The sequence below is a fragment of the Lepidochelys kempii genome, chromosome 10 (assembly GCF_965140265.1).
Source record: "Lepidochelys kempii isolate rLepKem1 chromosome 10, rLepKem1.hap2, whole genome shotgun sequence".
Taxonomy (NCBI): Eukaryota; Metazoa; Chordata; order Testudines; family Cheloniidae; genus Lepidochelys; species Lepidochelys kempii.
The window spans coordinates 29,941,990-29,968,553 of record NC_133265.1 but is presented as its reverse complement, the minus strand read 5'-3'; the positions used below and the strand labels follow the sequence as shown (position 1 = coordinate 29,968,553).

Here is a 26,564-nt window from a genome sequence, read left to right as displayed (position 1 = left end):
CTGCCCAGAACCGGTTGGTTTAGGAGCGTGTGAGATCCAGCATTTGGGGCCACTTGCAATGGATTGTCCAGAGTGGGGGACAAGCCTTGTAACAGGAATGGCAATATACATACATACACACACACACATGCTCACTCACTTTCATTGGACAGCTTTTTGTTGCACATAATATTGCTCTCGTTTGTAAAATGATAACGTGTTACTATCCTCGCTGTTTTGAGACCAAGGATTTTTTAGGACCTGTATTGTAATGTATCAAGCCAAAAGTTTAAAAAACACAAAACATGTAAAATGATCATTTCATGTAGCTTTCTACCAGTTTCTGGTAGCAGACACAGCAAATAGAACCAGAAAGAACAAGATGCAGACTTGATTTTTTCAAATGCTATATGTATTCTCTCAAAATGAAAATGGTTCACAATGTTGTTGATGATAAAGGTGGGTTGTTCTTTGCTTTGTGATGATTCTTCTTTAGCCTGTAGGGTGGGGTGAGAAAATACTTGTTAAATAGATTGGAAGCTTTTGTTCATTAAGTTACAATAAATACTGCAAAAAACATTTGGGGCAGAATTCTCCTCTCTAAGCTGTGCCACAGGTCTGTATTGCATATGATATACTCCTACTTACAGATCTCCCACTGCTGTCACTTGGAACTAATATGTAATAGAGGTATACACAGTGGTGTTAAGTTTTCATAGGCCATAAAATGCAAACCTCCAGACTGAGATTTTCAAAGCAAACTAAGGAGATTTAGACACCCAACAATTTCCATTAATTTCAGTGGGAACCATTTGGGCTTTGCGCATCTCAGGCTCTGTCTATAATGACCTATTTTAGATTAAAGAGAGAACAGAAGTCAAGTCTCCAAGAGAGCATTGTGTGTGTGTGCGTCGCGTCCATTACGGTCTGCAGCAACTCTGAGGACAATATGTCAGCTGAAATCTGTACACAGGGATTGTTCTTACAAATGTAAAGGTGTGGAATGTAGGAAATGAGACAGATTTATAATTACAGATCACACAAACAAATCTCACTAAGTGGCCTTCTACTAATCTGGGCACTTGTCCACTTGCATTGAAAAAGGGTCATATCTTTCCTATTCTCAACAAATATGAATAACAGATGTTGTGATAGCGGCAAAGAGCCCTGTGGCACCTTATAGACTTACAGACATATTGGAGCATAAGCTTTTGTGGGTGAATACCCACTTTGTCAACTATTACTAATACCTAGAACCAGCTTATGTGGCTGTTCTTCCTGTCATCCTGGGTAGCTTCCATGAATGTCAAAGACTATTACCCTTCACTTCTAAATCTAGTTAAAGCACTGCTCTCACCATGACTACAGCTATCAGAGGTGATTAAATTATGCTCATTTTGGAGGTTTAGACTCTCACGGTAGGTAAGATGTTTCTGAGGAGTCGAGTGGTTTCACATTTCACACTCGACAAAACCAGAGGAAAACACGTGCTCAGACTAAAAAGAAGCCTTGCCAACTGTATTTTGAGTGAGTGCATTTCACCAGTGTTGCTACAGATTACTGCTGCTTATAACAGATGGTTCAAGCCATTTCCAGTGTCTTGTACCCAGAGACAGATGATATAGCTAACAAAACATCTGGTATGTTACAGTTAATTAGAAACTGAAAATGCTTTTTGTGTGTGTGTGGGGGGGACGGGACGGGACGGAACACCTATTTATTTCAAGTTATAGATATAGATTTTGTATATGTCATTTTGCATTACACTTAATGGGTTTCCTTCATCCAAACATTTTGAGCTCAATACCTTGAGCATACAAAAACTGAATCGAGATGTTTCCTATACATGCACAGTCCAACTTTCAAACGCAGGAAAGTAGGAATAGGCCTATTGGCTCAAACAGACACCCCATCTAGCTCAGTGTTTTTCTCTGACAATGGCCAGTACAAGATGCTTCAGAGAAAGGTGCAAGGCATCCTATAAGGAACAAATATGGAAAAACCTGTCCTTTGGGAAATTTCTCCCTAACCCTAGATGGTTATTCCCTGAACATGGCTTATTAGACATTTATGTGAATAATATTCTTTTGAATCCTGCAAAGTATATAATTTTAATGGTACCTCAAAGCAGTGAGTTCCACAGGTTATTTTATGGATCGGTAAAAATGGTATTTCTTCTATTCTATTTTAAATTTTGGTGCTGTTCTAAATTTCATAAGCCATTCCCTTACTCTAATATTATTGGGAGATCCTGTTGATCTTTTCCTATGTTTTCTATACTGCTCATTATTTTAGATTTCTCTATCGTGTTGCTTTTTGTAGGCATCAGTGTTACTGCAATACACATTGCTATGTCAGGCTCAACTCTTACAACAGACTTATTCTGAGGTGAATTGTTCCCTGAACTTGATGCAGAATCGGTTTTTATTTATTTTTTAACCTGTCACGGAACTGGTTTAGAGTAAACTGCAGTTTACATTTCACGAAACCCTGGGCGTTCAGAGGGCAGAAGGCAGCAGAGCCTCCTGCATATGTGCATGAACAGGAGTCTATTATGAGTTACATTCTCCTCCTTAATGTTCAACTGCAGCACGAATTGCAAGCACTTTTTTTTTTTTTATCTTGAGCCGATCTCTTTCTAAACAATGGAGACGATAAACCTTCCCTGCTCCCACCCGTCCCCCAGTGGGGAAAGGGTGGAGGGAAGAAGGATTTTTATAATGTAACTCTATTTAACGTTCTTTCCAGCTCTAATTTTTCACAGAACTTTATGGGTACAGTGATGGCACTGCTGTGGTGCTGTTGCTGATTGTTTAAGAGTAAACGATGAGACAGGTTGCTCTTGTAGCCAAAATATTTGGCATGGTCCTTTTTGTGTGGACCCTGAGCACAAGGGGCAGGGCCCCCTTGAAGGCAGTGAGACTCTTTCTGTTGACTTCAGTGGGCACTGGATCAGGAACATAATGCTGACCTGAAGTGCTGTCTAGTTTAGCATTCTGTATGAGTGGAAGTGATTCACATGGTTGAAGAGGATGCTGTAAATGTGGAGAGGGATATGATTGCTGGTAGCACAGGAAAAGAACCAGACGTTGTCGTTCTCTTTCCTGTTTAAATCTACTTAATATGTGTGTTTCCTGGGGAAAATTTTGCAGGAAATTAAGTTATTGTGCTAAGTGCGATCTCATTCTGATGAAGGGGTTGGGTGTGATCCACAACTGCTAGCTAATTGACCCACAGCACGATCAGCATGGCTTTGAAATGGGCTCCTCTCACTGAGGCACTTGCTCTGACAATCTGCCTTCCTGTTGGTAGTATGCTGTCCAGAAAAAACACTATTCAGTATATCAGTTGTCCAGATTTCATCTCCTCGCCTCTCTATCTTTGACTCCAGTGGGTTTGGCTTTTTGCTGCTGCACAAGAATAATACTTATAAAACCAAGATAATAACTGCTGTACTGGGTCAGACCACCTGGTCCATCTAGCCCAGCATCCTGTATTCAAACAGTGGCCAGTGCCAAATACTACAGAGGGAGTGAATAGAGCAGGCAATCCATTGAGTGATCCATCCCCTTTCATCCACTCCCAGCTTCTGGCAAACAGGGGCTAAAGACACCCAGAGCATGGGGTTGCATCCCTTGGCTAATAGCTATTGATAGATCTATCCTCCGTGAACTTATTTAGTTCATTTTAAAAACCCCTTTATAGTTTTGACCTTTTCAACATCCTCTGGTAACAAGTTCCACGGGTTGCTGTGCATTGTGTGAAGAAGTATTTCCTTTTGTTTTAAACCTGCTGCCTAATCATTTAATTGGGGTGACCCATGGCTCTTGTGTTATGAGAAGGAGTAAATAACACTTCCTTATTCACTTTCTTCACACCAGTCATGGTTTTCTAGATCTCTATCATATTCCCCCCCCTTATTTATCTCTTTTCCAAGCTGAAAAGTCCTAGTCTTTTTTAATCTCTCCTCCTATGGAATCTGCTCCATACCCGTAATCATTTTTGTTGTCCTTCTCTGTAGCTTTTCCAATTCTAATATCTTTTTTTGTGACCAGAAAGGCATGCAGTATTAAAGGTGTGGGCATGCCATGGACTTAGACAGAAAATATCATCATGTCTCTGTATATCTATCCCTTTCTTAATGGTTCCTAACATTCTATTAGCGTTTTTGACTGCTGTTGCACACTGAGCAGATGTTTTCAGAGAACTATCCACAGTGACTCCTAGATCTTTCTTGAGTGCTAACAGCTAATTTAGACCCCATCATTTTGTGAGTATAGTTGAGATTACATTTTCAATATGCATTACTTTGCATTTATCAACATTGAATTCCATCTGGTATTTTGTTCCCCGCTCATTCAGTTTTGTTAGATTCCTTTGTAACTCTTTGCAGTCAGCTTTGGACTTAACTATCTTGAGTAACTTTGTACGGTCTGTGAACTTGGTCACCTCCCTGTTCACCCCTTTTTCCAGATCACTTATGAATGTGTGCAACCACACTGGTCTCAGTGTTGTATGACAATTGCATGTTCCCATCACTTTGTGATGCAGTATTATGTACTGATCCAATATCAGATGAAGTCACAGGGTCTGGAAAGATTCTCATTGACATCAATGGATCTGACTCACAATGACACTGCAGAGGCTGAAATAAATTCAAGACCCTAAGGATACATCTACATTGCAAAGAAAAACCCGTGGCACAAGTCTCAGAGCCTGGCTTAATTGACTTGGGCTCACGGGGCTCAGGCTGCAGGGCTAAAAATAGCAGTGTAGGTGTTCCTGCTCAGGCTTGAGACTGGGCTCTGAGATCCTCCCCTCTGTGCTGGGCTTCAGGACCTGAGCCCCAAGCTGAGGCCCGCCGTCTCTGCTGCTATTTTTAGCCCGATGAGCCAAGTCAGTTGACCTGAGCTCTGAGACTCAGTGCTGTGGGTTTTTCTTTGAGGTGTAGACCTACCCTCAAGGGCCTGGTTTCCAGAGGTTATAAGCCCTTCCATTTCACACTGACTTCAGTTGGTGGTATAAGAATTCAGCACTTCGAAAATCCAGCCTGAATAGTCTTGCAATCCAAAGCTGGATGTGGAAAACACCTGTGAAATTTGAGGTGGTTACACCATTTGGAAGTATGAGCCTGAGTAGCCCCTGGACCCAGGTATTGTGACTTTCTAGCAGGCTCCAATGTAATACAGTTAAATGGGTAACTTTTTGCTATTTACTTGCCCTGAATCGGACCCCTCTGTACTATAGTTAATGCTACTGCAGTCCCCTTTTAAATAACTAAAGAAATATAAAACAAAATTAAAATTCTTTGACATCTTCTATATTGTCACAAGAAAAATGGTCCTCATAATTGCTGGCTGAGAGAATCCTAAATAATGAAGCATTCCACAGATGCATGCTGTTTACTAGAAAGTTTCCATTGAATGTAATAATGCTCACATATATATTTCATCCAGAATAATCAATGTGTGTGTGAAATATGACTAAATTATGACTGGAAAATGATTGAGCCAATGTTTTATTGAGATTTCAAAGAGTGGAAATGCAATTTTTGGTGTCTTGTATATTTTAAAGGCGTGAATAAAACATGATTTGCAATGAACAACTTGGTGCTTCCGAAAATAAATCTCATATTTGCTGATTCTTTTTTTTTCCAAGTGCAACAGCCTTGCATTCCATTCCTTAGCACAGATAAGTATTAATTAATATCAGTAAGGGACCTGCGGCCCTGATATTCTATGATTCTAATGCAAAAAGGAAACTTCTTTATTCTTTCCCTCTTAAGCTTCCATAGTATAACCTTTTTTCCTCAAAGCTACTTTATGACAGCAATAATAGTCTATCTTGTTCTCGTTTGATAGGAGACTGTGCCATAAATCCCTAAGCTTTCATTACTGATTGATTAATATTTATCTGTGCTAAAGAATGGAATGCAATGTTGGTAAAAAGGAGGAATTTTCTTTCTTTCTGAGCCTCACTTAGTCTCAGACAATGTTCTATGAAAAGCTCATCATGCCAATGTATATTGCTGTCCCTCCTCCAGAACATGTGCAAAATGATCATCTGACCAGAAGATAACTTTCTAACTGGATATTCGCCTTTAATTACAGTTGCATTTGCTGCTGTAGAACTCGTACCCGTAAAGGGTCAAGTTCCAGTCTTAAGCTTCTGTAACTCTGGCCTCAGTGGAGTTATTCCTGATTGCCAGGAGTGAGAGAGAGAGAATCGGGCCCAAAGAGGCAGACTGCTTTGTTTTGTGGGGAGACAAATAGGGGCTTGTTTACACGGTCACATAATATGCTTTACAAGGGTATAATTTCTATAACCTATTGCATGTTAATTGGTCCCTGTCGACCCCGCAGGTTCACCGTAAGTTCTCTAGTGTGCCTTACCATAGTGCTATTTCAAATACATTACATAGCACCAGCAGGGTCGACACAGATCAATTAGCACACAAAACATTAGCGTGCTTCAGTAATGAACTCTGTGACGGTGGGAAGTGACTTACCCTACTGTGCCGACAAGCCCCAAGAGAGTAGAGCCTGATTCTCCACTGTCCTGCACCTTGTGTAGCCATTTCCCACTGTGTGAAGTGGGTATGAAACGCTACTGAATCAGAACAGTAGCGTTGCGTACCAGCTTCACGCTAGTGTCAATGGCTCCACAAGGTGCAAGAGATGGAGAGTCAGGTCTACTGCATGGCACCTGGTTCTGAGGCTCAACGCTACAAGTTAAGGCACGGGCTTCAGGCACAAGAGCATCTGGCTGATCTGGGCCTGTGTAGCGCTCGTGTCAATAATGCTGCTCTGCACTGCTGCAGCACCTTTCACAAATGCATCTTAAAAGTCATCTGAGGCCGAATAAATAAAGGTTCGTGACATCCTCTTTATTACTGGCGCTCGCGTGCGGGGAAGGCAGGGACATCGGACTAGACTTTCAGGGCGCAGGGTAGGCTTGTAGGGCTTTCCCTACTGTTAGAGGGTAAAGGATTGCCCAGTGGTCAGGGTGCTGACCTGAGACTTGGAGACCTGGATTCAATTCTTTGCTTCACCACCCACAGCTTTCCTGTGTGACCGTGGGCAAGTCACCTGTTTTTGTTTTTTTTTTGGTTTTTGTTTTTGCCCCTATTTGCCATTTGTAAAATGGGGATGCCCATTACTATACTGAGTACCTTGTATAGTAGCTATTGGTAACCATTTTTACTGATGGGAATGCTGAGTGCAAAGTTAAATGGCCTATTCAGGGTCCTAGACTCTGTGTCAGCCCCAAGATTTATTTCTCCTTTTGTCTGTGTATGTACATGGTCCCAAGCATTGTAATATCTGAGCCCCAAACCCGTAATTCCCATCTCCCTCCTTCCAATGCTTTCCCCTGGTGTAACTATCCAAGCCCTAAAGAAAACTTTACTTACCTCTTCTTTCGCTGGATGGCAGTGTAAGTCACCGATGTGATGAATATTAGCACAAGCATCACTGCTATGGCACTTAAAATGAAAGCAGCAAGCAGGATGTTTGACTCTGGCTGTGAGGTATCAATGAGCATTTTCTGTGTAATTGCTAGAGATCCATTATTGGGCTGTGGATTGATGCCCAGGAGTTTGCACATCAGTGGATAAATGTGGATACTGTCAAAGGGCTCAGCTAAGTAATTCTCTTTGAAATCAGGACCAAAAGCTCTGAATATTGTCTTCATGTCCATATCCTCATTGTCAAATCCATGATCTCCTTTGTTAACATATAATATAAACCTCTGGGGGAAAAAAACAACCAACAATCAAGTTTAGCTTTATCTAGTGCCTTTCATCCTAAAGGCACCCTCAAATTTAACTTCTCATACACCAGTCACTAGTCGTACCTGAAGATGCTTCTGGGGTGAAATACCACTGCTGTATAATAGCACACGCCAATACAAACAAATGAGGCAGTGAAGGAAAATACAGTATCCAGCTGAAACAGCAAGGGAATTGTCTTCCACCTCCCTCAATTTCAGTAAGAAATGTGTGAAGAAAAGCATTAGATTCAAGAATATGCTTTGGTGTTTGCTAATTGATGCATTAGGTTGGCGTAACACTGAGCTTTGACAATTTGAGCTCATGCGTCTCTTTTAGATTTTTCAGATAATACCTCAAAAGTACGTCCACTTTTTGTTTTGTTAAAATATGGAGCCAAAATGTCATCGTAACTCTGACAATGGTCAATACACCTGATTCCCCTCTGGATGCTGAGGCCATATTTTGCCTTGATTTATGCAGCAGGGCAAGGAAGCAAGGAGCACCTTATGCTCCCTTGTGCTGGTTACCCAGGTCATGGGAAGGACAGCTGTCTCGATGGGGCTGCTATGTAGCTTCTACCCCGCTGTGGGAGTGGGTAGAGCCTTTGCTCCTGCCCCCACAAGGCACTGGCTTGCATAGCTATGCTGGTACAATGGGGAAAATATTCTGTAGCGGGTATAGGCCATCTGCAGGGGAAGTATCTGCACAGCTGGGGAACTCGGAGGCAAATTGTGACTCTGAAAGTCGCAATCTGCTTCCTGAAGTGCTCCTGGAGCAACACAATAATGCTCTGCTTCTCGCTGGAGGCTCCTGGGAAAGCCCCAGATGAGCGAACTTGGTTTTATATTGGGGGATTGTGATAATGCAGGACATGTAATTGCCAAAAATGACAGTAGTGTGAGTATAATTCCACCAAAGCTTTGCACTCTGTTACTGGATTTATAGCTTTAGCCTGATTCCATTTATCATGACATGCAGAAAGGGTGACTTCCTAGAAAAATCTTAGGAAAAGAAGGTTTGCATTGTTAAAATACTTGCAGTGATCCATTGTAGAAAGTAGGTATTGCTCCAAAAACGTTATAGTGCAATTTACCAGAACCGTAATGCACAAAGATAACAACCCATGTTAAATAGTCTAATCCAAATCTCCCGTCTGATTTAAATTTGAACAATGAGCAATTGGCAAACCTTAGGAGCTGCTTCACTGGCCACTGTGCATCCCTGTTGCTCCATAAAGTAGCTGCAGGCTCATTATTTTGGCTCAGATTAAGCTGACCAAAACTTCTGAGGACAAAACTGGAAGTTATAGTATAGACTACTGAGCGTTTGCCTACCACTTATAGGACAAGCTCTATAGCTTTTTATCTCCCCCAGATCTGTCATGTAACTATCAGCCTAACAGAGGGGAAAAAATACTCTTTCTATCAATATGGGCAAATGGATACTCTTTGCATAGAGGTGTCCATGTGGGGAAGAAAATGACAGTGTTTTTGCACAGCGACTGAAGGAATCTCTAGTTTAGCAACAGGGAAGAGCTGATCCCTTAGTATGTTTTCTAGAGTCAGAGCGGGGATATTACTTTCTAGAATTCTGAGGATGATTTTTCAAAGTTCAATGGAAACAAATTACTCACAACTAGTAATCTGGGGCCCAGAGCTGAACACAGTGTCGCACCAGAATCCTATATTTTGAGATTCAGCTTTCTTACTCTTCGAGGTGTATGATAGAAGACATGGCATTCAGATGCCAAAACTTATTAAAATGAAGATGGAAAGATGAACTGAACATATCATTCTTACTGGCCTTCCTAGAATAAAATGTTGGCTGAATATAAACTTTACTGGAACTCATTTATGGCCTGATCTGAAGCCCACTGAAATCAATGGTGGGATCTTGGAATTGTGTGGGTTTTTTTTTTAAACCCTTCAGACTCCCTTTTCACCCTGTTTCTCTAAGCGAGCACCTTGAAAGACCAGGCACTTTAAATCCCCCAAATGGCTTAATGTTTTGATTGTCCATAAGGTTCCATTGGTCAGAGGTTTTAAGGCAAGTGAATTGTTCCAAATTCCAAACCAGAGTCCTCAAAGTCTGATAAAACTCAAAGATTCATGAAGTAAAATGTGTGGGGCTCCTATGGCTTCATGGCAAAGCTCAGGTGGCACGCTCGGAAAGGTTGTAAGTCTATTTTTTTTAATATGGGCTCCATAGTTTCATAGATTTCAAGGGACCATTTGATCATCTAGTCTGACCTCTGTACAACACAGACCAGGGTATTTAACTCAGTGACTCCTGTATTGAGCCCAATTACTTGGGTTTTTACTCCCACATGTCTTCCACAAAGGCACCCAGTCTTGATTGACTGGAAGACATCAAGAGACGGAAAATCTATCTCCTCCCTTGGTAGCAATGAAAATGTTCTGTTGGTGTAATTGCTATTTTCCTGCAATTAACAGGGTAAAATAACATGTACATATTTATTTCTATAGTAGTTGCTTTTAGGATCCCAGTCATGGACCAGCAGCCAATTGCACTAAGCACTGTGTTAACAAAAAAGAAGTCCCTGCCCCAAAAAGCTACAATCAGTACCATAGGCTAATATGTCCTTATTCAGGATGTGGTAAAAATACATGTTTTATCAACTGGCACTGGAAATTGCTTAATTTATTATGGAGCAAAACCAACACTGATTACAACTTGTGGAAAAATACTGTAAAGTGACTTGTCTGTGGAATCTTCTAAAGGTTACTCTATGGCTGCCAAGAAACCTGATTGTTGTATTAGATTCAGTAATGAACTTACCCCATTAACACTATAACCAGGGTCACCATAAACCAGGATTGGTAAAACACGTTCATTTTTCGCGTAGTGGAAGTGTTCAGGAAACTCTTCTTTTTTATACACCTTTAGATGAGGATGAGCATTCTTAAGTGCCTGATATAGTTCCTCTTCTTTCCCTGGTTTTGGGGTTATCATCCCAAAGCCTCCATAGTCCAGTATGTCAAACTTGGTCAAGTTGCTGAATTTGATATATTTGGACAGTAAGATCTCCTCTACTTCAGGTTTCTTCTTTATTGTGGTCATACCGTGATCAGATGTAATGATGACATTCAGCTTATCCTTCAGGCTATGTTTCTCAATAGCTTCTACAAGGTAGCCAATGGTCCTATCAACCTGTCGAATTATCATCTTCCTGTCTTCTGTTTCAGGGCCCTTTCTGTGCCCCACTTGATCGGGTTCTCCATAGTAGAGTGTGACAAAATCAAAGTTCTCTTTGGTAAACCAGCTCATAACCATGTCAATATTTTCTCTCCACTCTGTCTCATTGCTGTCAGGATGATCAAATGACTCTACTAGAGTTCTGTCGACCGCCTGCCCCTTGTAAGTGGCACCACCGCCAGGATAATGGAATGAGGCTGTTTTTTTCCCCTGAAAAATTGAATAATGGAAGGTGATATTTGTACTATATTAATAACAGGGCAAAATCTATAACGTCAATTACTTTTGACAGCTGCGTACCACACCTATGTATTAAACAGATCTCAAAACATGAGAGCTAAGTGTAGTGTATGATCAGCATATAAAATTTCAAGAGAAGGCTGATGAACATAGCTCTTAGGATGAATACAAAGCATATATCTTAAAAATAACATTTAACATAATTTGATGGCATATGTGAAATAAACTCGCAGTCTCATCTTAGTTCTTAAGGGATGATAGATTGGATGTATATATCCACTCTCAGCCCTACTTCCTCTCTAGTTGTCTCCCCAGATCCTCCCCAAAATATCACTGCTACAGATACCATTGGCATGTTGGTGGTAGACTCCCTATGAAAAGGTAGTTACATGGAAAACCAACTACCTACTCTCTCACTCCCTTTATCCAGAGTTACCCCATCCAAAAAAGGATTGAAGCATGTTGGCTGTGCATTGTGAAAGAAGGTCATGCTGCAATGAGGAAGATTTCAGGCTGTACAGCTGGAGCCATATTGACTGAAAAAATGTTATGGTATGAAATACATCTTTAATGAATTCTGTGCACATCTGGATGGTAGAATATTAGTGTATGCAATTCAAGGAAATTAGAAATACTGAAGAACAAAACAAGAAGGGAGAGTGAGAATTTGGATTGGGTTGTGCAGGAACATCGACACAGGCAGAGTGAGACTGGGAGTTGAGAATTATAATTAGGAAAAGGCCTAAACTGCTGACTTTGGATCTGAATCCAGATCCATCTTGGCGTTTATGCCAAGTTCAGAGAGATTTAATCCAGGATTACCTGTTTGCCCTTCTATAATAAGCCTGCGTCACGCAACTGGATCCAGGAAGGTCAACCCCAAATATTCAGCATTCATGAGTCAGGCCTCCCAAAATCATGGGACTAATAAAAATCATTAGTAATGTTGGGTTCTTTTCATTTGTCTTGTGGTTCTGAAGCAATTGGTATTCATGTTTTCCAGCTTTCCTCTGCCACTTTGAGGGCTAGAAATTGAATCTTTAATGAAAACAGAGATCATCATGAAATAACATGATTCCAGAAGATGAGGCTTTAAGGAAAGCCCAGGATAACATGAGAGACACAACACTGTGAATATGAACTTTGGTTGGTGGCCTGTCTGAAACCATAGTATATATTCTTCCTTTCTCCTTCCACAGCCTTAAGGCATAGCGTGTCCATGTTTTTTGCCACTTATTTGGGGCTTGTGCTGGTCTGTTCAGGCTTGAGTGTCATGTTGATGAATTTGACTTCTCTCTCTATTCTGCATAATATTTCTCTAGGTTACTTACTTTTTTCTTTTTCCAAATGGTGTCCATATTATCACTTGCTATGGAAGTCATGTTGGTGGCATTCTTAAAGTCTATCTTAAATATGGCCACTATAATCATCTTACCATATTGGGTGCTTTAGGTAGGTTTGTTCTACTTAGAATTTCTGTGGCAAGAAACTCTTTCCAATGGACTCTGAACACCTTCCGCAGGCATTTAGTTAGAAATTGATAAGATCAACTCATTCCGACTGTTCATTTCTGTGACTCTGCTCCACAAAATTTTGAATTTTTGTGACCATACCAATTTTTCCAAATCTTTTCAAGTTTATTATATGGCACCATGGATTATTTGTATTGATGCTGTTAGAGGGCATTCTGCTTTATAGACATCTAAGACATGTTTCCCCCCACTCAAGGAGCTTACAATATAAATGGGCAGAATACAGACAAAAGAAGGAGGAAGGGAAGTATAAACAAGCAAAGGGATTGTGTGGTATATTTGGCCACTGTCTGATTAGCTCATGTCATTGGATTTCTTTTTTATGTTTAAATTACAGTGTGAGATAAATTTAAATGATTATAAGGTAAGGCATGTGAGCAGGGATGGGTTCTGAGAGGTGAAGGTGCTTTCTGTACATAGTGTTTACTTATCTCCAGTAAACATGGCCCCTCACCTGAAGGGGGAAGCAATTTAATCTGAGGAGATGCATTATACAAATGTAAAGGGTGAGTCCTGCTCTAAAACTCCCTGACTTTAAACTCCCACTGTCATAAATACAAAGGGAAGGGTAATCACCTTTAAAATCCCCCTGGCCAGAGGAAAAATCCTTTCACCTGTAAAGGGTTAAGAAGCTAAAGGTAACCTCGCTGGCCCCTGACCAAAATGACCAATGAGGAGACAAGATACTTTCAAAAGCTGGGAGGAGGGAGAAAAACAAAGGGTCTGTGTCTGTCTGTGTGATGCTTTTGCTGGGGACAGAACAGGAATGGAGTCTTAGAATTTAGTAAGTAATCTAGCTAGAGATGCGTTAGATTATGATTTCTTTAAACGGCTGAGAAAATAGCTGTGCTGAATAGAATGAATATTCCTGTCTGTGTGTCTTTTTTGTAACTTAAGGTTTTGCCTAGAGGGATTCTCTATGTTTTGAATCTAATTACCCGGTAAGGTATTTACCATCCTGATTTTACAGAGGTGATTCTTTTTTACTTCTATTAAAAGTCTTCTTGTAAGAAAACTGAATGCTTTTTCATTGTTCTCAGATCCAAGGGTTTGGGTCTGTGGTCACCTATGCAAATTGGTGAGGCTTTTTACCAAACCTTCCCCAGGAAATGGGGTGCAAGGGTTGGGAGGATTTTGGGGTGGAAAGACGTTTCCAAACAATGTTTTCTCAGGAACCCAGATAAAGTTTGGTGGTGGCAGTGGAAGTCCAAGGGCAGAGGGTAAAATAGTTTGTACCTTGGGGAAGTTTTAACCTAAGCTGGTAAAAGTAAGCTTAGGAGGTTTTCATGCAAGTCCCCACATCTGTACCCTAGAGTTCAGAGTGGGGAAGGAACCGTGACACCCACTCATGCCACTGATTTCAGTGGCAAGAGTCACATTGACTTCAATGAGGTAAGATCAGGAGCAGAGTCAACAGCGATCTGCAATGAAGGGCTAAGTGAAAGAAGGGGGTGTTAAGGAGGGATTGGAAGGTGGAGAGGCAGACGCGTGGCACATGGGAAGTGGTGGGGTGGGGGTAGGGAAACCTTCAGGTCACCACCTGCCTGTTGCTGGAAGAGAAGTGGGGGCCAACCTCTTGTGCTGGGATCAGCACATTGTCAGCATTTCATTTATTATCCATTGGGCTATTGTCCAAATAAGCTGGAGGCCTCAGAGCTATTAGGGTCCTACTCACTGATGGGTTCTGTGTGCATTATAGTGAGTTTCAGCACTTTAAAAATGCTTTACAGAGCGTAACTAATTAATCACATGAGCAGTTGATCAATACATGGTATTATCTCAAATTTACACACCAGGCAGAGACATTAAATGTCAAGATCATGACCAAGAACTAGGATTAAAATGCAAGTGAGTCTCTTGCCTTTCAATTAGTCTAAGTCCACTGGCCCATGCTGCCTCACAAGCTAGTGAGCTACTCCTCCTTTTAGCCTGTTTCATGTACTGCATGCTGGATAATAACACAAAAGACTCTACACTTGTAAAACTAAACTGGCTCTTTATTAACAGAACTATTTAAAGAGCTGCTGCAACTGCAGCTTCCATTCTAGCCATGTGCACACAGACTGACTTCCTTGTACCTCTTCCAAACTCTTCTTCTGCAACTTGTGCTCCTTCCTTCTAATTCCATGCAGTTTACCACATAGCCAGGGGTCACAATGGCTGCTCAGCAGGGAAGCCTGCTCAGCTGCAGGTAACTGGCTGGAAGCAGCTTGCAGCATCCCTGGCTTCTTTTTTGAATTGGTTTGAGGCTCAAGCAGAATTCAAGAGACCTTGGGGTCATATGTTTCACACACTGAAAAGTCTGTCATGGACCACAGTTAGGGAAGAGAGTTGTAAGGAACTATGGCTTCTGGAAAAGTCATAGTCAAAAATTTGTATCCCTTGCAATTAGTTTACCATCCCAAGGTACTCTTCTTTGTAAGTAAAAGGGCCAGAAACGTACTGCCCCCATATTCTCCATGTAGTTACTCCAGTTGTTACCTGTGTAACTTCTTGAAATCACTAGTGATATAGTAACGTAAAATGGAGCTACACACTAGAAAATCAGGCTCACTGGTTCGTTATGACAATTGAGATTAGCCACGATATTTCTAAGCCCCAAAAATCAGGGGATGAGAAGAGGTGGAAAATATGGCTTTAATTATGCAGAAAATATCAACTGAAGAGGGAACAAAAAGCAAGCAGCACATATTAAATAAGAATTTTATCAAAATTGCACTGCCAGAGGGCTCAGATTTCATTTTTACACATGGCACATGAAGTACATTTTCATTGTTATGTAAATAAAGACCTTTGATCCTTGCAATTTTATTTATCCTTGCAGATTTTATTACTTGCTTGGAGGTCACCATTGGCCTGGTAATTCCCTAGTTGATTTTAAAGAACCCTGACCCAAAATGTGAAATAGGCTTTTGTTTCTGCCACTCTCTGATTCACAGTCTTGTACAAACTCTCAGATTATACTGGAGAGAAGTCACACAAGACCTTGTACTTATTCCATTGAGCATGTTCATAATGCGATATTCTGATATAATTAACATCCTGGAAAGCTGCTGAAATTAAGTTTTTAAAGAAAGAAACATGTCTGTTTTAAAGTGTTTTTCTATTAAATGCAGTGTTAATTCCTCATTTTTGAGGTGTAGCCTATAGGTACAGGTACATAAGTCATAGGTATGGATTAAGGTAGTAATACAAAGGCTTACATGTATCGAGCCTGTAAAGACAATATCTTAACCACACTAATGAAGGTATAAGCCCCCAAAAGCCTTTGCATAAGCAGCTAACCAATGATACCTTAAGATCTAGGGTTACTCCTGGTTAGCTGAATATGCTAAGGCTTTTGGGGGCCTATGCCTTAGTTAGGGCTTGTCTACACTTACTGTGTCACTGTAGTGCATACTGAAGATGTTACCGATGCCAACGGGAGAGCTTCTCCTGTTGGCGTAAGTACTCTACCTCTCCGAGGGGCTCCAACTATGTCGATGGGAGAAGCCATCCCATTGACAAAGCGCTGTATACACCAGGAGTTAAGTTAGTATAACTGTGTTGTTCAGGGGGTGTGGATTTTCCACACCCATAAGCAATGTAGTTATAGCACCATAAGTTTGTCATGTAGACCAAGGCTCAGTTTGGCTAAGCTATTGTCTTTACAGCTCAACACCTGTGGGCCATTGCATTACTGCCTTAATCCATATCTCTGGCTTACCTGTAGGCTATTTTGGATCAGACTAGCACATCATAAGCCACCTATGAAGTTAATTCTCACTGGGCAGGAGGAACAGAATGTCTAAATTGTTGAGCTATGACAGAACATTCTTTCTGCTATTGGAAGAGGAGGAACAGGTCTCTGAATGTTTGCCAATGGCCTGCCACTCATCTGGTAAGTGGGTTTGATCTTTTCAGGCCTGATCCAAAGTGCATTGAAGTCAGGGGAAAGGATTTTATGGTCAGAAGACCGTGATCAGTTAGTCTGATCTCCTGCACCTACACAGGCAATAGAATTTTACCCAGTGATTCCTGAACTGAGTCCATCCATTTGTGGTTAAGTTAGAGAATATCTTTGAGAAAAAGATCATACGAGAAGACTTCAAATGATGGATAATCCACTGTATCCCTTGGTAAACTGCTCCAATTACCTTCATTGTGGAAAAATGTACATTTTAGTCCCATTTTGAAATTTGCTGATCTAAGCTTTTCAGCCTTTGGATCTTATCTGTTATTTTAAAGAGACTTCTAGTATCAGAGACCATATGAACTAGAAAATGTCTATTAAGCCCATGAGGAAATGTAAAATTTTGTGATGTACAGAACCTTACAGAACTGCTATAATAGGGTATTGGTTTTCTGTGGGATCATTGCTTTATAACCTTATCCCCACTTAGTCTTTTTAGCAGTGGGGAGAAAGGCAGAGGGCTTATAGCAATCTGGAGACAGGACTGGTAGTGGCACAACTGAAAGAAAATGATCGCAGATCAAATTTTTCTCATTTACACTCCTGTGGAGTAGCTGCAGTTCTATGGATGTACCTGAGTTTGGATCTGTGAGTAGGCCCATAGGCCTCCTGCAGGAGGCCTCATGGTCCTGCCACACCCATCCCAGAAAAGGAACAGTGCAGCTAAGTCCTCCAAGTGGCCTAGAGAGGCTGCAAAGGGCTAGCCAACCAGAGAGGCTACAGGGAGCAGCCAATCAGGACCCAGGAGGGCCATATAAAAAGGAGATGTAGAGCTGGAGACAGGCAGCTCCTTGCTGGAGTCAGAGGAGTGCAATGGTGCTCCTGGCTGGCCAAAAGGAACTGCAGCACCATGGACAGCTCATTGCCAGTAGGGACCAGGGCAGTGAGGAAGAGCTCCTGGCTGCCTCAACATAAAGAGCTTGGTGAAGTAGATTTAAAGCTAACAAAGACCTATCTGCATACTGTCTTACCTATGCTTTGCATTCCCCTATGTAGGCATGACTTAATCTGGGTGTCCCCTGTTCTCTCTGGGCACTGAGTTACAGCTTGCTTGCTGCAGAGCCTGGCTCTCAAGTTAACCTCTCTTGCATGCTGACTCTGTGTCCTTCTAGGCTTCCAGCTGAGCTGACCACCTTCCCCTTTCCCTTCAGCCAAGGGCACCCTTTTAACCCCTCAGGTTCTTTTGATTTCAGCCCGAGGCTGGTAAAAGAAAAACCTCCTATTTTGGATGGTTCTCCCCCCCCGTCCCCAATTGATGGCCCAGGCATTTTAAACTCTTTTGAAGCAGGTACCTGAGAGGCTGCCATTGTTTTACCTTTCCTGGATTCCTTAACAACTCCCCTTTACAGCCTCCTTTGATTGAATTCTATGCATTTGGCCAGGCAACAATGCAAATTTGAATAGGGGAAAAACCAAGTTAAACACGATATTCCTAAAAACAACATACAGGCACTTTCTCTGTTAGTCACAGGCTTTGAGAACTGAATCTGTGCCTGTCTGGCAGCATATGACAGTACACAGAACTACCACTAAGCTCCCACCAGACTAGCTTAACTAGCCTCCAAAATCAGCCCCCTTGACACCAGTTTCATTGAACCATGTCAGAGACAGAGAAAGAGGGAGTATGGACTGAGGAATAAAATGTTAATAAAAAGGGGTCACCTGGGATTCTCCACTATGAGGATGGAGAGCCAGGTTTAGTTACTGTTCCCAAGCATAGAAGACTGTTTTGCAGTTAGAGCAGGAGCTGGCAATCAGGATTCCTGGGCTCTGTCACTGTGACCTTGAACAGGTTACTCAACATGCCCAGTGACTGAGTTTCTGTTGTCAAAACATTGAGATTTTGAGGGTAGGTGGTATGAAAGAGGCCGCAATGAGGAGTCATTTATCTCTCAGGGCTTTTGTAGATTCTCTTTCCTTCTCCTACACAGAAGTTAGGGGGGGAAATCTACCCCTGTAAATAATTTATAGTATTTTGATTTAATTAAATGACTTTCAAACTAGCACTTACTTTTTTTCTCCATTGACTTTAATTATAGATTATTCGCCTGAGGCTCATAAATCTGAAAAAAATTGTTTCTGGTGACATTCTTTTCTACATCATTTAGGATTATCGAAAGGTCAAAAATAACTTCAAAGTTAATGTTACGACGGGAAACACCAGAGAAGGCAGAAGACACATCCTAGTTCGTAATATCGTTAATGAAAGAATATTACAGAAATAATAGCAGAAAGTATGATCAATACAGTACCAGCTCCAAAACCAGATTCCAGGAGGCTGTATGTCCTGTTTAGGACCAGAAAAATCAACTGAGGAAGCAATGGGTAAAATACTTTGGCTGAAACTTCTTTTCACTGAAAAATGCAGATTTGGGTTGGCCATAATGTTCTGCGAATTTGTGACAAATTCAGTGAATTTATTTCACTCTCCTCCCCACCCAAATTTTAAACCAATCAGAATGTTTTGTTTTGACATTGACAGAATGAAAACTTTTTTTAAAAATTCAAAATAAATTTGTTTCAAAACTTACTTAAATGTTATTTTAAAAAAACACAAACAAAAATGAAACAAAATATTTCACTTGACCTTAAATGATCTTCCCCCATCCCAACTTTTTGATTTGTCTCAAAATTTGAAAAATCCTTGTTTTAGGTCAGCCCAAAACAAATTTCCTCCCAATTATTTGTCTTTTCAGATCAGCCAGGAACCAAAAAATCAGTCATGCACACAGCTCTTCTTCAAGTTGCTTATACTGGCTTCAAGAATTTGGAAGTTGTTGTTCTATAATCATGTTTAAAGGCCCTGAGATGGGTGACCCCACTGTGCTGGGCACTGTATACCCACACAAAGAGACAGTCTCTGCCTAAAGAGCTCACAGTCTAAAAAGATATGACAGGAGAAAAGGGTGGGAGGGGAAATAGAAGCACAGAGAGAGGAAGTAACTTGCCCCTGGTCACAGCAGAGATGGGGATAGAACTCAGGTGTCCTGACTCCCATTTACTTCTCTGTCCAGCATGCCAGTGTTTCTCAGCTTGTCCATCCTTTTATCCAAAATCAAAGATTTTCACAATCTTCCCCCCTTCACATTTATAATAAAAGTACGACTGAACAATGTTGCAATGCTAATTCATTTGTGTGTTTTTGTTTTTAGAAGCTGACATAGAATAGCTGACTTTGAAGGATAGAAAGATGTAGGGAGTAGGGGAGTGAGATTTTTCTTTGCTTTTTATGGTAATGCAATTTCAACACCTCATGACCCACCTGGTTGCTTTTTGTGACACCTGTGGGGGTCTTGAGCCACTGGTTGAGAACCACTGTCCTAGATCTCACTACCTCCCAACTTGCCTTAGAGTGGATGATAATCATGTGACTAACTGGCTTCATATACTTCTTGTGTGAATGTTTTGAATGCGAGTCTCTGCAGCCTAAGAGGCTGAAATGATGATGTGGCCAAATGCTTTTAGGGGAATTCCTCACATCCCTAATTCCAACTAACAGTTTAATAAAACACTATGAAAATATCCTGTTCAAACAAGTGGGTATTTACTGTTCTTTCCCCCATTTTATTAACATAATCAACTTTATTAGCAGCAATCAATTTACAATATTGTTGGTTTTATTGGGACCATTATTTTCTGTTCCAGCTGCATTTGTTTATTACAATGATCACAGCTATTACTGTTATGCTTATTAATCTTGAAAATGCTTGCGCTTACAGCGTGATGACTTTTTGTAGTCTGTTTCCCCAGTATAAGGAGTTTGGGACTCTGTGCTCCTTTTGCACTTTCCTTTGCACTCTGTTTTCAGTACAAAATCCATTGAATTGAACCTTGAACACCAGTTTGGGCTTTATTACTGTTCCACGTTAGTATCAAATTAGCATCAGCTCTCTTGCTGTGTAAGGGTGAATTTCTTTGTTTAAAGAGGAAAAAAAAAAAGCTACATTTCCCATGGGAAACAGAATGATCAGAACAGAAATATCAGAGGTAATGTCATTCAAGCAAGGCCATATAAGGGCATTCTAGAGAGTCATCCTCCTTCAATATTATGGTTCAATGCTCTAGATCCTCATTCTACCATTCCATTGATTTTCCCCCCACCCCCCTCAGCCTTTTCAACATACCTCCAGGGAAATAAATCTTTACTCAAATTTCCCTTTTAAAGTCTGTTAACAGTGGATCGATTTTATTAATTTTTTAAATCTTGTTTATTACTCTAAAACCTAATATCGATGAGTTGACATTTGTCAACATTTAATTTAATTACCAACAGTCCAGACATGCACAGATGGTTTAATATTTTAAAACAACAGTGGCCTGTAAAAGTTCGTTGTATTCATCTAGGCACTAACTTAGGCTAAAATAGGGATGAGGGACTTTGATCTGGGAACCTCAAATTGTTCTGTGGACACTAATGAAATAAGATTCCAAAGATCCCTGTGAACAGATGAGTCTTAACCATATGCCATTTACAAATTGGGAAACTGAGGCACAGGATGTGCAAATGACCTCTGTATGTGTGTGTTGCTCTCTTGTGCCTTATTGCATTCAGCTTGTGTACAGTCTCTGGGCAGAGACCATCTCTCATCACGTTATTGTATGCCACCTAGCACGTTATTGGATGCTCAAACCCTCCCTGCCCACCCCCATTCCTCCCAATTCAAAATTTGCCCAAGGTCAGCCAGTGTGTCAGTGGAGAGGAGAGAATGCAGCACAGAAATACTGACTGCCAATCTCAGATTCTAATCACTAGAAAATTTTGTTCATTGCTGACATTGATTAGACCAGACTTCAGCAGGGAGCTAGGTGACTAAGGGGATCAGTAATGGCATATTAAATCTTTTGCCTCAAGGTTAAAAGTCTAAAGTCAGCCAAGACTGGTAGTGGCCAAAGGTTGTTTGTACTTCACCTCTGCTTTTGCATCCTCCCACCTCCAATGGGGATCCCACCAGATTGGGAGGAGAGGCGGGCTCTGTCACCTTGGAAGAACAAATTTACATATATGCTGCAGACTTGTATGTATTTATTTACATTTACACACACTGAGAAGTGCAGTCCACACATTCTAGCAGCTCTTGATAATTCCCTGCCATTGGAGGGCCCTGGAGTGCTGGTGGCCCCTTAGTCTTATTTGTTGCATCCCTGATTAGTCGTCTTAGTTCTGAAATGCTTTGATCTAACTCAAGTCTTCCTGTAGGGGTATGTGGGTGAAACTTAATGACCCGTGACATACAGGAGACCTGACTAGATGATCTGATCTCTTTTGGCCCTTAAACTCTATGAAACTTTAAACTACCAATGTCAAAACTTCATTGACACTAAACCTCGGCCATCCTCTCCTCTGTAAACCCCAACCACCAAGCCAGGCGAATTGAAACTTAAACCATCTTCTTCTTCCAACAATTAATCATCCTTGCAATCCTCCCCACTTCTCAAATTCTTGGGGAAAACTGATGGACTTCATCTTAAATCGTAAAACCATTCAATCCGGACTATTTCAGCCCAAGGCAGGAGGAGTGAATTCCACAGAGGACCAATAGGGCTCCAGGTAGATCTTCAAGCTAAACAGTATGGTATGGGAGAGTGTCACAGAGTGACTGGCCTCTTTAAGAGCACTGGGTGGGGGTGGGGGGATCCACATCTGTGCCATAATCAATTAGCTGCTTCCTAGCCCAAAGGGGAAGGGCTAAGGGGGTCAGGTGATAGCTTAATGTACACCTGGGCTTCATAAAAGGGCTGAGTGAGAGCAGTTTGGAGAGGAGCTTCAGGGAGTGGGTAGGCTCCTGTGAAAGCCCTGAGCCCTGTTTGCAATTTGTCCTGTGTCCAGAACAAGGGAGGACACCAGGAACAGAACCCAGCAGGGGCTGAGGACAGAACTCCAAGGGAATGAGCTTGGGTGCTTGGTGCACTATCCTAAAGCCAGAAAGACTCTCAAGAGTGGCTAGGAACAGGGCCCAGAGTAGCTCCTGAAGGGCAGTAGAAGCTTTTTGTTTGTTGTGACTTCTTAGTTGGACTCTTGCTGGAGGGGATTATGTTTTGTATGTGACTTGACCGGAGAGCTAAGCCAAATCTCCAGCACAGACCAGTGTCTTAGAGAGCTGAGGAGACCCACAAAGGGGCGGGGGAGCAGAAAACTGAGGCAGAGATCACTGATCATGCTACATGTGGCCAGAAGTGGGTGGTACAGGGCAGCTAGGCTCTCTGACAGGGAGGTTGACAGGTGTTCTCTCAGTAAGGAAGGTTCTAAGCCATTTAATTCTCTCCTGCTTTCAATCCAGCACCATTCATAAAGAGTGGATGAACAGAGCTTGACATTAATTTGTTTAGAAATTTTACTGGGTCCCCCTTTCCCAAGGCTCCCACTAAACCTGACACCAACAAGAACAGTTTACAAAGACCAGCCAAATCAATGCACGGTGTATTGAAACTCACTAGGAATGCTGGAAGGAGCAGGCTCCAAAGTGAAGTCCCTACAGTGACAACATCTAACAGCTGGTCATAGAAAGTTTCAGCTCTGTGACTGACCGAGTGACCCAGTGTGATTCTTACTTCATGATCAGAAATAGAGAGAGGCAATCTCTTGGCTCAACGGATGCCAGGTCACTGGCATTCCTGCTGATCCCCAATACTGAATATCAGCGCAATCTACTTGCCTTAATTCTCAACCATTTCTATCAAGAATACTTCTTAGGCCTTGATTCACCAAAGTACTTAAGCATGTGCTTTAACTGTAAGCCGTCACATAGTCTCTCTGCAATGAGGAGAGAGAAGAGTGAACAGTGTTAGAGTTGAAAAGGACCTTGAAGGTGAGGACAAGAAGCCTGGACTTAACAGAAATCTGTTTAGCCACATTAAATCCTGGTATATTTATTGAAAAGATTAATCCCTTTTCTGAATAAATTTCTTGGTTCAGGAGTCCCCAAACCTCTCATTTTTGGTTAGGCTATGCTGAGGGATTTTGTGGCATTGGTGAATTGGTGCCCCAATGGGACTCTTTCACAAAAGGCCGTTAGGTGATTCAACCATTGCTCTGATTACCTCCACCGAAAGCATACCAAATATCCTGCATTGTGAAAGAATGTTGGCAAAATCACCTTGATAGAAAGAAAACATTTTAGCTTTACTAAAGGTTAATTCATCAATCTCCACAAAACTTGCCATAATGGACCAAGGAGTGCAATGGATTTCTTGATGGTGAATTCTGTCCAAGACCATGTTCCAGGCGGCCCATGCAAGTAAAATTTTGATGAATGGAGTTCTAATGTTGAGTGAGTTGGCCTGCAGCAATCAGGTGGCTGTAACTGTAAGCCAGAGTGTTTTGGTTTGTGGAAGAATGCTTGCAGTCTGCTATAGGGTAAGTGTGGAGTTAAGAACTGGATGCATCAATTTAACATTTGTCTGCCAGATGAGTGAGTCATCAATTCAGATGTCTGTCGTGTTCTTCATTACATGAGCTTGCTGAACAATCACTTATAAACTCAGAGGAAAGGGAGGGCACAAAAAAAAGCTCAGATTATGAGTGATGGGGGTGGAGAGGAACAAATACGCAAGTGTAATTGGCAATCAAACCCTAGGAATCAGACACAAATTGCAAACACCAGAGGAACTACAGCCCAAAATCCTATAATATGCACCCCCAGTGTAAGATAAAGATCTTTAGGGCCATATTATTAAAGCCTAGCACAAAACAAGTGCCTGTCAAAATGCATGTGGTGCACTATGCTGTACAAACTCACTGTTGCAAACACAGGTACCTATTAGCTGGTAATTCCATACACCAATAGATAAGCAGGCTGTTATCCTGTTTGCATATGCAAATACGGCTTTTGCAAGGGCAAAGGCTACATGTACATTGTAATGTTCCTTTGTCCTTTTGGTTTTGTATCCTATGAGGATGTTGAGCCTGATTCAAACCCCTCTGAAGTCAATGGAAGAACTCCCAATGACTTCGCTGGCCATATAGATTTCTTTGGATATGCCACCAATACTTAGCCGTGATGTGTGAAATAAGTCACTGATCTAGCCACTGCTTAGCAAACATAGCTTCAGTGTTGCTTGATGTAGTACTGTACATGTTCCATTCAAGCAAAGGGATGAAGTTACTAAAATGCAAACCTAAGCGCAGGTATCATTACATAGCGTCAAGACTTTCTATGGTACCTGGTTCTGAGCTGTGATCCATAATGGCAATACCCCATTGTCCCACCACTCTGTCTTGTTTTGGGTTGCCTTATGAGAATACTTCCTCAGGGTCTCTGGGTTAAACATCAGATTGTGAATCACTCCATGATCTTCAATCCAGCGACCTGGCATGCAAAAGAGGATGAGAGAAGAGATAAACATGGAGAATATCTCTGAAAAGGAAATAAATAAGGATGTCACATAGGTGTGATGTTGCAAATCGTGGAAACACACTGCAGTCATTGAACAAGCTCTTTCCAGATAAATGGCTTCAACTGTTCCAGCTAACTGGGAAGAAGTATAAGGAAAAGAGAGGGCATGGGTAGACCTCCCTGGAACAGAATGGTTTACCACTATTGCAAAAAATCACAAAAATCACAAAGATGAAGCTAGCAATGAATGGCTTGAATTTCCAAAGGGTCAAATCTTCATTGTATTGAATTTTGTGGAAGAACTGCCCATTGATGTAAATAAAGCAGGATGTGGCCTAAAGAATTATAGCTAGTTAAGGCAAGACTATCGCACTGTATTTTAATAATTCTATTGTTTTACTAATTTTATTTTTACCACAGTTTTGTTAAAAGCCCATCTGCAGCCCTTTTCATTCTCACTGAAGGGGTTGGTGAATGGGATGTCAGAGGGGGATCTAGATGTTTGGTGGTTTGATGTATCCGTGTTAACCTGCCTAGATCTGATGAGCTGGGTAAGGAAGAAAGAGTGAGTAAAATCTGGTCCTTTTTTCACATATTAATTCTTCATCAAATAAACGATTTCATGAATAACTGTTTTACATTATTTGATCAGCTCAATAGCTGGTAAAATTCTGTATCTCAAGTAATAGTGCTGGATTTGTCATGCTTTTTCATTATTTTGCTGGCCCTACTATGATGCTCCATGTGTCCTCAAGAAGTAGTAATGATGCATATTAACAAACGGAAATCCTCCATCAGAGGTTCTGATGCTGTGATGGGAATATTAGAAATCAAACCTTTGGTGACTCAAACCAGATTGAATTGTGTTCTTCCTTTTATAAACTCCCATTGGGATACAAATCCCTTTTCCTTGGAGTTTGAATTGTGCTAGATAAGAGGAAGTGCTGAGCTCTCTGAATAAATGCTTTGGGCCTGGAGAGCACTCCTGGTTCCCTGGGGAGAGCGTATGATTTGGACTACACATCCACATATGGGAGTAAGACGTGAACCCCCAGTTACACTTTTCAGGGACTGCCCAGATACTGAGTCCAGATGGATAGGTGTGAGGAGCAGGAGGGCTTACAGGCCATTTACTCCCTTTGCAGAAGAGGCGGGTGGGTCAAGGAATGGATAGAGTCTTGGGTCCATCCCTTGCTTGCTGGGCAGCATTGCTGAGTCAATGTGGTAGGGGGTGGAGTGTTAGTAATTTACTGCTCATATAGGACAGCAGTACCTTGCTACACACCTCCCCCACCCACCTCTCTCTGAAGAGCAAGAGAGACCTGTAGCCCCCTGAGCCCCAAATCCCTGGTATGCTCCTGGGCTGATGCAGCTACATGGCTCCCTTTTATTGTGAGCTATGTCCTTGTGACAAACTCTACTCTTCAATACATTTTTATAGGATTTATCATGTTGATAAACAGAGTAAGAGAGCTGATCATCATATGACTTCCATTTAATCCTGGTTACAGATGAATGAACATCAGTGGCTAGATTCATGA

General features: G+C 41.5%; 1 protein-coding gene across 1 annotated transcript in view; it reads right to left on the bottom strand.

The window, feature by feature from the left end:
• Positions 1 to 397: 397 nt before the first annotated feature.
• Positions 398 to 26,564, bottom strand: part of LOC140918003 (ectonucleotide pyrophosphatase/phosphodiesterase family member 7-like) — a 47,813-nt gene continuing 21,646 nt past the window's right edge. Inside the window, exons 3-6 of the mRNA XM_073361529.1 lie at positions 24,851 to 24,996; positions 10,550 to 11,176; positions 7,391 to 7,728; positions 398 to 476 (exon numbers count right to left, since the gene is read on the bottom strand). Coding sequence (XP_073217630.1) covers positions 416 to 476; positions 7,391 to 7,728; positions 10,550 to 11,176; positions 24,851 to 24,996 — 1,172 coding nt within the window. The 3' untranslated portion in view covers positions 398 to 415. The remainder of the gene's footprint in view (positions 477 to 7,390; positions 7,729 to 10,549; positions 11,177 to 24,850; positions 24,997 to 26,564) is intronic.